The 17686-nt window shown below is 44.0% G+C and overlaps 2 protein-coding genes across 2 annotated transcripts in view; both read left to right on the top strand.

Annotated features, from left to right (window-relative positions):
- The first annotated feature begins 91 nt into the window (after window positions 1-91).
- ttk (ttk protein kinase) lies at window positions 92-14041 on the top strand. The gene is made up of 25 exons (XM_084444510.1): window positions 92-203; window positions 681-782; window positions 1281-1503; window positions 1631-1737; window positions 1865-2008; window positions 2143-2260; window positions 3888-3969; window positions 5101-5162; window positions 5699-5846; window positions 6066-6165; window positions 6433-6655; window positions 6796-6902; window positions 7610-7756; window positions 7920-8095; window positions 8317-8540; window positions 8704-8833; window positions 9077-9169; window positions 9336-9493; window positions 10037-10188; window positions 10457-10581; window positions 10703-10777; window positions 10871-11047; window positions 13410-13506; window positions 13656-13741; window positions 13944-14041. The coding sequence occupies exons 2-25, from the start codon at window positions 695-697 to the stop codon at window positions 14028-14030; spliced, it is 3129 nt and encodes a 1042-aa protein (XP_084300636.1). The 5' UTR covers window positions 92-203; window positions 681-694; the 3' UTR covers window positions 14031-14041.
- Window positions 14042-16610: 2569 nt separating this feature from the next.
- The window catches only part of bckdhb (branched chain keto acid dehydrogenase E1 subunit beta), a gene marked incomplete at its 5' end in the record, with an annotated part of 46867 nt that continues 45791 nt past the window's right edge, over window positions 16611-17686 (top strand). Inside the window, 2 exons of the mRNA XM_084445086.1 lie at window positions 16611-16806; window positions 17434-17511. Coding sequence (XP_084301212.1) covers window positions 16611-16806; window positions 17434-17511 — 274 coding nt within the window. The remainder of the gene's footprint in view (window positions 16807-17433; window positions 17512-17686) is intronic.

Genomic DNA, 17686 nt, shown 5'->3' with positions numbered 1-17686 from the left:
TAGGAGCCGACACCCAAAACGAGGATCTTACGGCGGACCAATCAACGCCCAACGTTATTGGGAGTGGTAGATTTGAACAGGGAAGAACAGGCAGAAGAACAGGGCTACACGGACCTTCACCACAGCCATATTAGCATGACTACGAAACAGCCAAGTTTCATAAAGAAAAGAAGAAGCTAATTCGAGTAAAAACGTGTGATACGGTTAGGGGCCTTTATTAATCTCGTGCATGTATTTTTAATTTTCCCTATGCATATCTATTAAGTTACGAGTGCCGTAGTTACAAAAACAGATAACGTAACGTTAGCTAGCAACAGTAATTTAGCTAGCGTTAGCTAATGTTAGCTAGAGGAATTTTCTGAATTGGAACGTCACGATTTTTTTTTTTTACTATTCTACGTATTGCTGATTTTGACGATAGTGTTAGCTAACTGTTAGCTAGTTAATGATTTTGTCTAACACCACCGTAATAACTATCTAACTTTGCTCTTATGCCTTATGTTATGGCTACTGCTGTGCAGAAAAACGGACTTGCACGGTTCAGTAATACAGTAACGTCACGTCTCTGAGATTGTCGATCTCAGATTTACAAATTGTTGTGTTAATAGCTTTAGCTTTCTCTGCGAGCGACCTTCCACCATAGTTGCCTACGTTAGCTGACAGTTGTGTGATTATTTCAGACGTCTGATCAAAGATGGAGGGAGAGGAGGATACGTCCCGAAAGCAGCAGTTTGCCATGCTGTATCAAAAGCTCAACAAAATCAATAGAGATCTCCACGAAGGTACACTACGAAAGAACTAACGTTAGCTACGTAACTTTGACATCAATGGATAGCAGCTAGAGCCTAGTCCCACAACGGGACACCTACTTCTATACTTTGACTTTTATCAGTACAGCCAAAGTATAAGAGATATGTTCCATTGAAGGGCTACTGTGACCCTACACTCACAATGTAAGGACTATTACAATCTGATCAGGATTGTACACTAATGTGAGCGATTTCAACTTGTCTGCATTGTGTAATTTTTATTGTCACCCCGCTAAACTCACTCCATATACTAGAGTGACCCCAGTGGGTCGAGCTGAGCCCAACTGTGTATCGGGGTCACAGCTTCAGTGTGACCGATTTCAACGTGTCTGCGTTGTGTTTTTTTATTGTCCAAGGGTGGATTTGAACCGGGGTCTCCTGCGGTCTAAACCACCGTTCTAACCAGGTACGCCACCGAAAAGCTAGCTATCTATCGTTATCCTGATTTTATTCATTCACTCTTTTCTACAGATAACACTGATGATATCAACCGGATCATTGGCTCAAACAATCCTGCAGTGTGCCTGTCCTACCTGATGGACCTGGAGAAGAAGGGGGACCCTCGGCAGGACCGTAACCATCTCAACAAGCTTGTGGACTTCTACACACGAGTGTTCGCCAATATGCCCCTGGGAAAGCACTGTCAGACTGAGAGCTATGCCAGGATGCTGGTCCGATTTGCAGAGCTGAAAGCGTGAGTCTGAAACAATGCTCACAATGTTCAGTCTTCAGCTCTTGCTCACATCAGTTTATAAATCTGACAGTATCAACTGTAGGTTTGTCATTGGTCCTGTAGCAGTTTTAGTTTTTCTTCCTCTCAGAACTCAGGATGTCAACGAAGCGGAGGCCAACTTCAACATAGCCAAATCACACTGCCAGGATTTTGCTTTCGTCCACATCGCACATGCTCAATTTGAATATTCTCAAGGTACAGATGCTCAAGAATATGTTGCACTTTTCTAGTTAGATAAGACTATTACTAGACTCTTTTGAGGCGATCTCATTTCTTTATAACTTCTTTATAATTTCTAATAACTTCTATTCCATCTTCCCAGGCCACACAAAGAAAAGTACTTCTATTCTGCAGGAGGCGTTGAAGCTTGGTGCCAGACCTACAGAGTTGTTGGAGGCTGCTATACAGAATCTGCAGTCAGGCAGAGGTCACCCCCTGTCCTCCGAGGACAAGGAAAACATTTCTGGTCAGTTTCCATGCATTTCAGATTAGCTGTTTTTACCAGGCTTGGCTGCTGTTGTAATGGTAACATCGCTCAACTATTTTTACATCGATCAAACACTGGTGAACAACTTATTTGTGTTGGATGTTGTGTTTCAGCACTGCCTCATAAAAATGAACACGATTCCGGCAAGAATATCGGCACTGAATATCGGAAAGTTTTCACAAGTTCAGACGGGACATGTGACCTGCAACTCTCCAATATCTCATGTCCAGGGTGAGACTGTACAGTACATTACAGGCATTTAGCAGACACTTCCAAAGCGATGTACATTAAGTAGTAATAGTAATAACCCATTATGCTTATAAAGTATGTAAGTAATTAAAATTAAAAATGCTTTTGGCCAGTGGACTCTAGGCTACAGAGAGCAGGCAGTACAGAATGAGCAGGCTAAGTGTACCTCAGAAAAATTGTCAAACTTTGCAGAATGAATTGCTATGGACTGCAGGTCAATTGCTATGGTAGAAAATAAGGGCTTAATGGAAGCATTGCAAATTACGTCCTCCATTGCAACAACAAGCTGCCGTCAATAGGCACAATCATTTAAAAAATTCACGGACATATTGGCACAAGCTGAATATGTTGCTCAGATTGATTTATAGCCTGACACAGCAAGATATTGCAAATAATCATTTAATAAAACAATATATTGACTTCTAAAGCCACCTTTTGTAATGTCTATTCAATGCTTTACTTGTCTGCCACAATAATGTAAAATCTTTTAATTTAAATATCTTCATTTGGGGACTTTTCCCAGCAAAATTGATATGTGATTAATTGCTATTGAGTTAATTTAATTAATATAAAATAAATTAATTATAGCTCATGTAATTAATTAGATTCATTTTTTTATCAATTGACAGCCCCATTATAAAGCACTTTTCATTGAGAGACAATCTCAAAGTGCTGACAAAATGGTTTAGCTACGTTATCTCTTTCCCGAATAGCTAATGTTAACATTTCCTAATTTCCTGAACTTAGCTTAGCTTAACCCAACCCATCTTAAAGGGGTAGTTCAGAATTTTGGGACATAGAGCCTCATTTACAACTTACCCATAATGTTGTTGATTAATGGAGAACATTTTCAGCGGATTCCATACTCTCTTTCCGGCATTAGCGGCATGCTATTGCTAGTGCAATGCAGTAGAAATGACTAGCATAAAAAAAAACTCACTTAAGCCCTCCACAGTGCACCAAAATCATGTGCACTATTGCGTCTATTGTTAATGGGGGCTCACTACCATCATTTTTGAAGCCTTAGTATCGTTGAGCTATTAGTTTGTTCAGACCTATCTGGCTCTCTAAATAGGGAGGCGGAGCGATGTGTAACTCGCCGACACTGTTGTCTTTACAACAACAAAGAACAGAAGAGTGGACTATTCTCTTACTATCAACACAACAACAAGTTGCAATGGCCACATTTGAAAGGGATATGTCTGACTTTGATGAGGAGTTTAGTTTATCTGGCGATTCTTACTTGTTTGGAGTATTTATAAAAGTTTTCTTTGATTGCACTAGCATTAGCATGCCGCTAATGCCTGAATGAGAGACAGCATGGAACCAGTTGAAAATGTTCTCCATCAATCAACAACATTATGGGTATAGTTGTAAATGAGTATATTATGTCCAAAATTCTGAACTACCTCTTTAACTTTAGCTTAACCTAATTTAACTAAACCTAGCTTCTCTAAACTATAACTAGTACTAGAAGTAGTCGTAGTAGTAGTACTAGTAGAAGTAGTCATGTTTGAACTCAATGATAGACTATGAGTTGTTTTATTGAGGTCCATTCCTTTTTCTCCGTGTTCTGATCCACTCTGCCTCTTTGCTGTCTCATTCTCAGAACGGACCAAAGGAGCGGACCCTTGGAGGACCAGCTTCCTGTCAGGCAGTCTGTGTTACAGCGCCAGAGGGCTATTGGCATGGTAATGGCTAGATTTGACCGCTCTATGTGTGTTGTTTCTGTTTGTGTGGACTGCAGTTCTCAGTATATGGTGATGTATATAGCAGCTTATACTGTAGGGCATATATACAAAACAGAGGCTTTTACACTTTTGGCTGAACCCCAGATGAACCCCTGACTAGAGGTCTTCACGGGTCCAAAATGATGGAGCTGAACCCTAATGGACCAGAGAAATTCATTCCGAGATCCGATTCAATCCGATGAAAAAAAAAAAAAAAAAAACTACATTTTATTTTATTTTCCATTTTCCAAAATTAATTAATTATTTTATTTATTTTTTTAATATATATATACCGATCCGATTTTGTCCAAGATATTACAGATCTTAACAATGCATGTCCGAAAGCAGGAATAGTACAGAGACCCAGGATCCGATACTGGTCGGGTATTTTACAGACCCGATAATTAAAATTGCTACTAAAAATGCCGTTCTAGGCTACTGCAGTGCTAAAAACCGTTAAGCATGCTGGATACAACATCGTAGTCTAATAAAAGGACATCAAAACGTGAATAGGCTATGGTCTGATGTTCCTAAGGGATAGCGTGACAAGGAAATTAAACTGCATGGGTGATTAAAACAATAGTTGCAGTAGCCTACATTGTTTCTATTGATTTCGCATTCCTGCAGTGATAAATTGGTTGTAATACCACGTATGGCTCCTCAAATAGTATGTTTGGAATGCATGCCCCTTTCCTGTGACTCAACTCGCCGGTACTGTACGTGCTGCTCAACGTTTCCCCCCCCCCTCCTGTGTTTGTTTCACTTCATGTATTTCCATTTACAATACACAGCACATATGCGTTTATCTCGTGATCAGCACCATTCACAGGTCTTCTCGGATCCACTCGGGTATTACACATAATGATAAACAGACCTGGGACCTGTGGTAATAGAATGGGACCCGACCCGAACCCTGTCACCATAATAAAATGTGGACCCAAACTGCTACAGGTCCCGGGCTGGGTCTTGGAGCTGTGATTCGGGTAGACCCATGAAGACTTCTACCCCTGACCCTAGTAGTGTTAGCTCTGCTCTACACATGACCAGCTGGGAGAGTGCCCATACTGACTGTGTGTTTTGCCCCCCCCCCAGCAAGGGAGAGGGCCCATAGTGCCAGTGAAGAGAAGTGATGCTTTCATCCCTAGCCTGTCCAGGTAGGTGTTGGTCTCTCTCATCCCACGCCTGCCTATTTACTGCTGAAGCTGGAACCACATGACCAGACAGTTGGGTTTATACTCATGGAGACAGTGGGGGATAACTACTAAGTACCCACTCTACAGCATTACTAATGCTGCCCTCAATGATCTTAAGTATAAATAAAGCAATGTATAACTTTCAAAGATGTACGGTACACCACCTCAATAGGCAAAGTGGAAACCCGAGTTTCAGCAAAACATTCCTGAGAGATTTTCTGTTTACTTGTAGCAACAAGAGGTTGTGGGTCTCTGGTGGAAATCTGTTACTGTACATACATTTTTAACAAGCACAGTGCTTACACTGGTCAAAGTCCCTTAGATCTCCAGAACTACACAGGACTGGGATGGTGTGTTGGTTTGGGACAGAGCTATAGTTTGCCCATATGAGTTACTCACACACAGGTTTTATCAGAGCAAAGAAAATTAATCATGAGCTTTGCTATTATATGAATGAACATTACAAAACGATCTGAAAGTTACGTGGCTTTTTCTAGGCAAACGCCTGGTTCATCTAAGTTCATCTTGTCATCGGCCAAGAAGAGTACTGGACATGGGGACTCTGGACATGGGGACTCTGGACATGGGGACTCTGGACATGGAGACTTCAAGAAAAATGCTGGAGATGGAGACTTCAATCTGAAGGTTCGTCTAAAAAAAAAATGCATCTGATTGTTTTAGTTTTTTATCAGATCACATCTAGGTAGAAGAGAACCTTCCTCAGTCATTTCTTATGCATAGTCCTTTATCAAGAGATCATAGGATGATTCTTGTCACAAAGTAATCTCCCCTGGGGAGTCAGAGAGCCTTTATGTGTTTGTCGTTGGTCATATGATAATTGTTGTTTGTTTTATGATCCCTCAGCCGCCGTCCATTAGCCCTGAGCCTCGCCCCTGGGAGGAGCTAGCCATGGTGGACTCCACCACCACTCTTATGAACAGGAGGGACGCCTCCAGGATGGAAGGTACCATTCTGAGACACCGATGGGGGTGGTCATATAGACTGCAGTCCAGTCAACACCCATGAGGACTTCGGTTCTGAAGAAAACTACTTAATTTGTATCTATAAAAGGCATAGCATGTCAGAGCACAACAACCACATTTAGACAGTAAGACTGCTGTGCTGAGTGAGGTTCAGATTCAGAAAACGTCATTTAAACTATTTTTTTTGTTTTTGTTTTGATGAATCTGATTGTGTTAATTGGTGTTTTCCTCTCCCGTCTCTGTGGCAGACACCACTTACAACTTTGACCAGGTCCTCAGCTCCAGCTCTCCAGAGGCCTGCCGGGTCTACCTGCTGAACATGGAGAGGAGAGGCGACCCCCACACCGACTACAGCCTGCTTGCCAAGCTCAAGCACTGCTACTTCCGGGTGTTCACCAGGATGCCGCTGGCCAATTACAGCAGGAATGAGAGCCATGCCAGGATGCTCATACGGTTGGCCGAGCTCAAGGGGTGAGCGGGCCCACGCCCCTTCTATGTCACATGTGGATTAGGATCAGGAATGTTGTTCTCTAGCCTAGTTCAGGTATCGCCTCCGGTTTGTAAGAGGGTTTGATGACTGTCCTAAAGCTGTGTTGACCTCTGACCCGCAGGATCGAGGATGCGGATGACGCCAGAGACCACTTCATCATGGCCAGATCCAACAGCAAGCTCTTCGCCTTCGTTCACATTGCTTATGCCCAGTTTGAGGTGTCCCAAGGTAGACAACTCCCTGTAACATAGTTATCTGTAACATACATACAACACCCTGATACTCATAAAGCATGGTCTTGAGACGCTCAACTAACTATCCACTAACCCTAAACCAGCTGTTCTTCATCCTCATCATCAGATGATACAAATAGTTTTAGTAGTTTGATCGTTTTTTTTACAGATCATCCATAGTGGCAACTAGGGTTGCAAAATTCCGGGAATAGTTTACAAAGTTGGACTTAAGTTGGACTTAATGGGAATAAAAAGTTCATTTTAGTCTCGTGAGTCTAGGGTTATTTATACCAACTGTATTTGTCATATACAGACATAAATATAAAAATTTTATTAGCAGACATGCAGGTAAACATTTCATGACATTTTTGACTGAGGATGCTAGGAATTATCTGTGCATGTGATGGAAGAATGCACTGCACATGTGATGGAGGAATGCGTAGCATGCATTGTGGCCTGTCCGTCTTTAAATGCCTTCTTCAAACCCACCTTTTTTCCCTGGCCTTTGACACTTTGTAAGGCGTTGACCTATTTTGTGACCTATTTGTATTTGTATATATACCTTATGCCTGTGTGAGCTGTGTAAGGTCAAAATGTCCAAAATTCCTGGGTTTAACTTCCCACTGTAAATTTCCGGAATGTTTTGGGAAATTGTCCACCCTTTGCAACCCTAGAGGCAACTCCTGTGTGACCCCCTCCCAGGTAATGTGCAGAAGGCCACGTCCATCTTGCAGAAGGCCCAGAGTCTGAACGCCAGGCCTGCTGAGCTGCTGGAGAACGCCATGAGGAACTTGAGGGCTGGGAAGAGCCAGCTGCTGCCCCCAGACCACTCAGACACCCCTACCCCTGGTATGCTACACCTCTCAGCCTCGCACACTGCCAGACACACACACACACACACACACACACACATACATTTATGGTATGAGTTGGGTACAGAGAGAAACATGTTACATCAGGGTGTAGTGTTTAATTGGTTTAATTCTCATAACTCCTGCTATCTCTCCTGCAGAACCCCAGGCCCAGGGTGCTTTTTTATCCTCCGTCTGTGCAGCAGAGAGGGAGCAGGAGGCTCCGTCCAGAGTGTGTGTGAGCCAGGGGCCCCAGGGCCAGCCCAAACCCCCCGGCAGGGAGCCCTTGTCTGGGTGGAAGATGCCCACCTGCGTCAGCCAGCTGGTCTCTCCAGAGGTCAGAGAGCATCACTCTCCTACCAACACTCCTGTTCTGCTCCATGACTAAATCAAACATACCTTGTGTCATTATCTTGTGACTGTACGAGAGTAGCTCAAGAGAGTAGTTTAGAGCAATTGCTAGATACTTTGTGGTAACTGATGCCATCCTAATCAACTCTAAAAGGCCCTGGCTCCTGCCACTATGACCTTCAGCTGTGTTTTGTTTGTCCTCCGCAGGAGAAGCAAACCAGGGGGGCTGAGCCCATCCATCGCCTGCTGGACATCCCCACCCTGCAAACCACGCCCCCAGAGCCTGTCCCTCCTCGCCTGCTGGGCTCCCTGTCCACCCCCTCCCTGCAAACCACGCCCCCTGAGCCTGTGGACTCCATGCCCCTCCCCTCCAGATTCAATCCCCCCAAGGTCTGCGAGACACCCAGTTATAAAGACCCAGCTGCCAACAGGTGAGGCCATGAAGGCAGGGACAGTTCATCCAAAATATCTAAAACAATATTGTGTCATTGAAGATAGTTGACTCCCTCAGACAGATTTTATTTGACCTCTCTCCGTCTCTCACCAATCTCTGGCCTCCTCTCTCTTTTCTCCTCCTCTCCTCCCCCCTCCCAGCTTCGTCACCCCTGTGGTGAAGAGGATACCCCCTGCCTTGGCCCCTCCCTCGGCACCACACAGAGCTGGCCCCGCCCAGCTGCCCTGTACCCCCGTCAACCAGGTGTCCTTCAGCCAGCAGCCCCCCCAGGTACACAGCCCCCCCCCCCAAACACACCATCTCTGTCTGCCCCCTGTAGGCGGAGCCTCTGTTTGTGTGTGTGTGTGTGTGTGTGTGTGAGAGTGTTTTGTTTTCAGATTGTTTTTTGTTGTTTGTGTGTGTCTCAGCTCAGGTAGAGGAGTGAGGGTGTTTTGTGTTTGTGCATTTGTTTGTGTGTGTCCAGGTAGAAGAGTGATTGTGTTTTGTGTTTGTGCATGTGTTTGTCTGTGTCAGGGTCCTGTCACAGCTCTGTCCAAGGGCTCCATCACCATCAAGGGCCGACAGTTCTTCATCCTCAAGATGATTGGTCGAGGAGGATCCAGCAAGGTAGGGCTGACATTAGACAGAAAATAACACATTAGATTTTGTACATTTATTACATGATTCAGATAACATGTTTAGTTTATTACATGATTGAGGTAACGTTATCATATTTATTACATGAGCGTGTGTGTGTGTTTTTGCGTGCGTGTGTTTGTGTGCACATCTCCAGGTGTACCAGGTCCTGGACCACAAGAATCAGCTGTTTGCAGTGAAGATTGTGAACCTGGAGGAGGCAGACGCCCAGACGGTGGAGAGCTACCAGAACGAGATAGAGCACCTCAACCGCCTGCAGCAGCACAGCGAGCAGATCATCAAGCTCTACGACTAGTGAGTTGTTGAGACAGTCACAGCTACAAAGCATGGAGAACAGTATGAGTCGTAGGGAGATATGGACAAAACGAGCCACGCAGCTGAGAGGGTTATTCAAGATAAGTGTATCAAGTATTACAATTTTCACGGTACACGCACACATTACAATTTTCTTTCCACGACACTAACAATTTTCAAGCCCCTTGTACTGATACATTAAAAAAAAGTATATATATATATATATATATACACACACACACACACACACACATGTATATAAAGCACAAAGGAAATATACAGATCAAGACAGGAAATAAATATATAAAATGAATGAACCATCATTGTTACAGGGAGTTGTATTTTCAGCTCTATTTTTTAATTTTCAGAAAATTATGTATAGTATCTCAAATATGTATTGTATCGTGACACTATTGTGACCCATGTATCGCGATACGTATCGTGAGGTCCTTGCCAAGTTGCCAATACCCAGCTCTAGTACAGACGGACACACAAACAAACACACACATACACTGGTAACTCTTTGTGTGTGTTTATGTGCAGTGAGATCAGCAGCAGCCACATCTACATGCTGATGGAGTGGGGAAACCTAGACCTGAGCAGCTGGCTGAGGAACAGGAAGACTGTCAACCCCCTGGAGAGGAAGTTTTATTGGAAGAACATGCTGGAGGCCGTCAGCACCATCCACAAACACGGTTAGTACTCTGTTTGTATATGTCTGTCTCTCTCTGTCCACCCCTCTCTCTCTGTTCATTATCTTGCTGTGCACCACCTCCTCTCGTCATCTTTTCCTATTCTCTCTCTGATACAGTAAACTCTCTCCCCCTCTGCTCTCTCTCTTTCTCTCTCCCTACCCCAGCCAGCTCCACGCATTTGTTCCCTGGGTGCCTCACAGCGAATCTCAGCATAAACCAACGTCTTAACACCCGACAACATGTCTCTCTGTGTGTTCTGATGGTGTAGGGATTGTCCACAGTGATCTGAAGCCTGCCAACTTTGTGATCGTGAACGCCTCGCTGAAGCTTATCGACTTTGGCATCGCTAACCGCATCCAGCCTGACGTCACCAGCATCATGAAGGACACGCAGGTGAGATGCTCGCTGTCTCGTTAAAGAGACTTGACTGGAGCCTTCCCTTGTCTGCAGTTGATGTAGTTTGACCTCTAGGGGGTGCTGTAGTGTAATGTGGATCTCTCTCTCACATGCACAGGTGGGGACCTTGAACTACATGCCTCCTGAAGCCATCAAAGACACATCCTCCAAGCCTGGCAAAGCTAGCTCCAAGGTAAGCCCACCTCACTATCCAACCCAAACAGACATCATCCAACCGTATTATCTGACCGCGTGTTTGTGTGTGTGTGTGTGTGTGTTTGTTCAGATCAGCCCTAAAGGAGACGTGTGGTCGATGGGCTGTATCCTCTACTCTATGACCTATGGGAAGACGCCATTTCAGAGCATCACAAACCAGTTCGCCAAGCTGCATGCCATCATAGACCCCTCCCACCACATCAAGTTCCCTGACCTCCCAGAGACGGACCTGCTGGATGTGCTGAAGGTGAGCTTCCCTAAGGCCAGGGAGACGCTGTGCCACTTTTAAAATCGTAATGTCGGTGAACACCTCACACTGCACTAGGGCTGTGAGTCCGAACTTCGGGATTCGAATATAATTCGAATATTGACAGAAATACTGGTATTCGAACGAATATTAGGCAGCCCTTAATATTCGAACCTGTTATAGGCATAATTTTTTGTAAATGTGTTGGCTAGCAAACGTTGCTTTTGATTCAGATTCAGAGGGTTTTTCACGCCTGGTGAAGTTGCAATCGCGAGCTCATTAGCAAGGCTATTGGACACCTGGGCTCCTGTAGGAGGTGACGTTAGTTAGCACGCGTTCCAGGCAACCCGTAACTCGTGTTTTTCCGACCTCCTACACGTGACAATGCTCTGGAATGGCAGTCAAACCCGTAACTTCCCACCCGTGAACTCGTACAGATCGATGTAGGCTACTGCCATTCCAGAGCATTTTCACGTGTAGGACGTCGGAAAAACACGAGTTACGGGTTGCCTGGAACGCACCATAAACCCAAGCATGTAGTCATGCCTAAACACTGACTAAACTCTTAGTTGCTACTAGTTAGTCGCATATTAGTTTGGTGTCTAATTTCGGTTGCACCACGGCAATTTAGGCGTTGTCTTAACTAGTAACTACTAACTAGTTACTAAAAAATAGTCGTTGTATGACTGTGACGGCAGGATCCAAATAGCCAATCGGTAAGCAAGTAAAAATGTAAACAAGGAGGTTGATCGCCCTTACCCAGCCCTTACCAAGGAGCTTGGGCCGTGTCCCAATGTCCATATTACATACTATATAGTACATACTGCAACTCGCCTACTACATGCGATTTAGTACATACCTGTACTACTCCACGAAAACATGTTTAGTATGCGAGATAAATGAAGCATGCTTCACGAGTCATCCAGTGAAAGCGACGGGCTCCGGCTCACAACAATATTGAGCTAGCCAGGCATTTGAGTTGGTCATCCAACACGCTCGATCCTCACCTTTCTGTATAATCCCAACTGTGAAATGGATGTGATAATAGTCCACAAAATATTCTTCCTTTGCCTCGTTTAGCACCAGCTGCAACTCTCCTCCAAATGCATTATCTCCGTTAGCAAGGCTAACGTTGCACTCGGTAGCTTGTGCTTATTATTATTATTATTATTATTATTGGGGTTGGTGCTTGTGCAGTGGAGGGGTTCTTTTGGGGGAGTTGGAGCCGTTGGATTGTTATGCTTAAATGATCCTAGCCAGCTAGTTTGATAACCTTCTTTGATTCAGACATAGCGTAGGCTGCCTGGTACCGTCCACTGACCAGTTGCTGGTTAACTATGAGAGGCAGGATCCCAGCCGACCGTTGCTTCCCCCCAACCCGCAACGGAGGGTTATCAGCTGGGCTGGGACTCCCCTCGCAGTTAATCTTGATATAACTAAGACATCTGATAAAAAAATCATTCTGAAAACATCATTGCTTATCGATATTGCCTATGATACAATGCCCACTAGTGGACAGAATGTGCACAACTTTATTTTAAAACCTAGGTAGGTCTTTCTGTAAGAATTTAATGGTAAAAAATATTATTAATAATAATTCGAATATATTCGAATATTATTATTAATAAATAAACGAACTTCGAATATGATTTTTGGGCAAAAGTCCCAGCCCTACACTGCACGACTGAACGTTTCAGTCCTACTGTCTCAGCCCTGCACTGGCTGTGCGACGTGCTCGCTCACACTGTACGATTGCTTTGTAGTCATCCAAGATTGTGAAGAGCTGCGACTTTTACATCTGTTGAAATTGTTTGATCGTGAACCGTGACTAAAACAAAGGTTCCCACCTTGCTATTTTGAGTGGGTGTATATGCAGAATCGTGTCGCAGGACCACTCACACTTGACGAGCCACGGCGAAAATTTCTGACATGCCAGGAATTGGTCGAGAGGTCGCAGCCTCTTCTTTAGAACGTAGGAGCAATTAGTCGCTGATCTTGGACTCTCTCACACTGTGTGACTCACAGCCTCCAGATTTGGCCTCACAACGCTAGGATTTCTCTCCGACTACGTAACGTAGTCTGAGACAACAAAATTGTGGCAATATCGCAGTGTCTGCCCGGCTTAAATGGCTGGCTAGATGAACCCTCTCTGGCTGTCTGGCTGTCCGTCTTCCTCTCTGGCTGGCCTGCCTATTTGTCCTATCCTACTGTATGTCCTCTCCTGCCTGTTTATCTTTCTGCCTACAGTACCTAGTACCTAATCTATCTAAACTACCTACCTAACCTAGTAGGTACAGTAACAGAGAGACATGACTGATCAATGTTAAATGAACCTGACCAGCTGCTATGTTTGTCTCCTCAGAGGTGCCTGGTCAGAAACCCCAGAGAGAGGATCTCGATCTCAGAGCTTCTGGAACATTCTTACCTGCAACTGCAGCACCAACCGTCCTCTGAGCCTGGTACACGCACACACACGCACACCCAGCTTCTTACCTCACAGTTGTCATCTAATATGCAAGAATACACCTCAACAGTACAAAGTGATTATTGTATTTACTGTGTTGAGAGCAGCATTCTGTCAATATCCATCTGGTCTCTCTGTCCCCAGCCCCTACTGAGAACAGTGAGCTGAGGAGGATTCTGAGTGAACTGGCTGCCCTCAACTCTCCTGGCAGCATTGTCAGGGCTGTCACTGTAAGCACCCCTCTCAGTGGAATACAGTTAGAATAGTTACTAATATGCGTATGGTAATACCGGCCTATAGTGATCCAATGGGGACATTTTACATGTTCTTCTCAACCCTCTTCTCGTCATCTCTTCCTTCTCCTCTTCTCCTCTCCCTCTCTTCTCGTCCTCTTTCCCTCTGCTTTTCTATTCTCTCCTCTGCTCTCCACAGAACCTGGGGAAAATGTGCGACAGTGGCAGGAAGCTGGACGTGGCGGAGTGTGTGAAGCCATCCAGCCAGCCGTCCTGGAAGATGTGATTTATGATTCCAACTATTTGTTTTTCTGTGTTTTGGCATTGTCAAGTTACCACTGTTTTTCTATTTTTATTTTTATTTTTACGCGTTCAACCTTCTGTCTTTTAATGCAACATACTCAATAAACAGCTGCTTTTGTGAGCTAGTGAATTAGTCAAGTGTTTACTAATCTTTAGTCATAACAGAGCTAATCATTAGACCAACATAGCACATTGTTCTCAATGAATTACACAATAAAGATTTTCAACTTGGATATTTTGTTCATTGAGATACTGTATGTGATGATGATTGATGATTTAAGTGTTCCCTTCATTTCTTTGAGCAGTGTATATTGTAGTCTGATAAAAAATAAAAAAAATAGCCTAGCCTACATAAAATATGAGCTACATACAATATATGAATGTCTGTATATGTGTATATAATTGTACTAATATGCGTATGGAAATATATGTAGCTCATGAGATGCATATTATATTAATGTGCAGCAAGGTTGCATGTAAGCCAGCATCATAGATGGCGTTTGTCACTCCCTCCCTTACTCTGGTCAATGTTGACCTGCATTACTCTGTTGGCACCACAAGAAGCAGTAGTCCCAGCACATCAAAAGAAAGGACATCAAAATCAACCCGCCGATCTCCACTGCACAAGTAGCCCCTCACACAACTGCTAACCTGACGGACTAGCAATCCCTTATCCCCCCCATTAGCGAAATCAGGTTCAACAGTCACTCCGCCTGGTTATCGGATCAAAACTACTCGATAAAGTATCGCAGAGAACATTCAAAGGTACTCGCAGAAGCAGGAGGGTTGCGTCTTCAAAAATGCATGGTTTTGAAAGAAATGTGCTGCTAATAAACATGTTCAATCTTACGCTCAAAACCGGATCATATTTTCACAAAATGAATCACCGGCAAACGCTTGTCTTCTATGCTGCTGTCATGGGTGGTGCGCTGTGATTGGACGGCATCACGCAGCAGCGTTGAGAATCCCTGGTGTAATAGTCTTGTAAATAAATCATGTTTAGAATTGAAAGCATGCCCTGAATTAATGGGTACCTCGGAGCATGAAGGTGTCAGTCCCCTCCTCTCCCAACTTTCCTGTCCTTTTCTATTGTAGCTGTGCCAATAAAGCAGACGTGTTTCTGAGCTAATATCTTCTTTATCCCTGGGCCACGCGGAAAAACAGTCACGAGGGGAACCACTGAGGAGGCACTGCAGCCGGACGCTACCAAGTAGGCCTACCCTGTGGTTGGCAGGGAATTTAAAGGTATAATATGTAATATGTGGATGTTTCCCCCATCTAGTGTCTAAAGATAAGAACTGCAACAACACAACCTATTGGTTGCCAAAATGCCAGAGAATGTTTCAGTCATACTGATAAGATCTTTACTCTGAGAGGAACATACCGTTACACAATCAAGTATTTCAGAGTGCCATGTAATAAGTTACGCTAGATGCTGTAGTGTGGAGTTAACGTTAGGTATGGCTATGCAGATTCCAAGAAAGATAACGATAGCTAGTTAGCTAGCTTACCGGTCTAGTAGAAAAGTAGCCATGTCACCATGCAACTTTATCCCATGAAACTCCATAAACTCCGTCCAACGAGCAAAGGATGGCCCGATATTTATCCAACTTTTGCTCCTTCTTCGGTCACTGAGATTTTGACATTCGTATCCCACGGTTCGCTGGGGCTCAGGCGGAGAAGCAGGACGACGAAACTCGCATTTTACCAAACGTTTAGCTGAAAAGAGTGAGCGGAAGTGGACGGAAAAGCTGCCGTTTTATAGGCGCACACACACTTGATGCTAACCAACATCTATAATGCTGCTAATTCATGGAAGTAAAACGTTAGCTGGCTACTGCTAATCTCACAGTGGTGAAGCTAGAATAGTAGGCTACTTGGCAACCCAGCGCGCATTTTCGGGCCGTCAAAATTTCAGAATGTAATAATTTCAGACAAAATATCATTTTTTATGGAAAAGCAATACTTTTACTCTGCAGCCTTCGCAAAGCCCTATGGATGTATTACTATTTTTTTTTTTTATGTTTATTTTAATCCACATATTACATATTATACCTTTAAGCTGCCTTCTTAGGTCGACGTGAAGCTACCTGTCACGAGTGGTGGCGAGGACCCCTTCTGAGGAACTAGGCTGATTAAATTCAGTGAAAAAAGAGAAAACATTTTGTAAACCTGTGTGGATAACTGTATCAGTCTATATAGAACGAGTAATTTGTATAGTATTTGTGCATATTTAATTGTATATTTTCATAAATATAAAATCAAAAAACAGTGAGATTGTCATGGTGGGAATTCCTGCTGATTTATTATCTAGTAAACGCAAGTGTCAACTTGAAAAAGTGAGTGCATGTCACAAAGCTAATACTGCAGCACAGGTTGCGCATCAACTTGACAGTCCAAAATGGCGGCGGCCCGGCTCCTTAGCAGGATTAATAGGAGTGTCCCCTCTTGGTATTCCATAATCTAGCGCCACTGACACCACCCACCTTCGCAGCCAATCGTAAAACTCCTTCCGTCCACATTAATTCTGACGTCTTGTCCTTCCTGGTCAGTCACAACAACGATGGCGGCCGCTGCACGGTTTATGCTTCGAGGCTCCAGCTCTAAAGTCTCCCTCGCTAATGGAACCATCAGTGCCCAGAGCTATCTTGGGGTCTCTTTGCTCAAACTATTCCCTAGCTGCAGCTCTCTTACAAAAACACAGCGGAGACATGTTGCACACTTCACCTACCACCCTGAACCTGTGCCCACAAACTTTGGTAACGTTAGCTGTCGTCCAGTCTATGCTAGCTAGTTAGCTACGCTTGTGCCCTTGTTACAAGCGTGCAAAGTATTGGTATGCAGTATGCATAGATGTTGGGTGGACGGGTTTTGTTCTGCGTGATTGATGGTATTCTCTCCCAGTGAGATTAGCATTATGTTTTGTGAGGACACCGTTTACGCAGATAAGGGCACTGCCGGTTATAGAACTATCTAGCCAGCAAGTGTCTAGTTTGTTTGTAGATAACTAGCTACCACTAGCCAGTCCGAAAGATCTGTTAGCCTACGTGTTATTACGCCGGTTATCGCACAAAATGCTTGAAGACTGTGTACTTAATCAGAAAGTAAATCAATTCAATTACACTTCCACTCTGCAACCGTTAAAACTGAAACACTGGATTTGTTTAAACACTGAACAGTCTATGAGGGAGACCTGAGAAAAAGCCTTCTAGAGCTCATGAAGTGTCTACCTTTCCCCACTAGAGTGTATCATTTTACAAGTTACCAGCCATTTTGGATTTTGTGGCCATGCGTGATACTCGTTAAAACAATAAGCATTCCTTCTATGGCGATATATGTACCCATTAAATTAGATCTATATTAATGTGTTGAATTAATTCTCGCAGGCCCCACTACGAAGATGAACCTCTTCCAGGCTGTGACCAGTGCCTTGGACAACACTCTCGCCAGTGACCCTACAGCAGGTAGTTAAACGTTGGACTCTTATTATACTCAAACATAGTTCACATAAGCTCACTCACTCACTTACTCACTCCCTATTCCCTATGTAGTGTAGTGAACAATAAATTGTAGGGTACCTCCTCAGTTCACTAGAAATTGCTGTGAATTGGGGGTATTTTCTACTGGACTACATAGTGA

The sequence above is a fragment of the Borostomias antarcticus genome, assembly GCF_949987555.1.
Source record: "Borostomias antarcticus genome assembly, chromosome: 10".
Classification (NCBI taxonomy): Eukaryota; Metazoa; Chordata; class Actinopteri; order Stomiiformes; family Stomiidae; genus Borostomias; species Borostomias antarcticus.
This window is presented reverse-complemented; position numbering and strand designations above follow the sequence as displayed.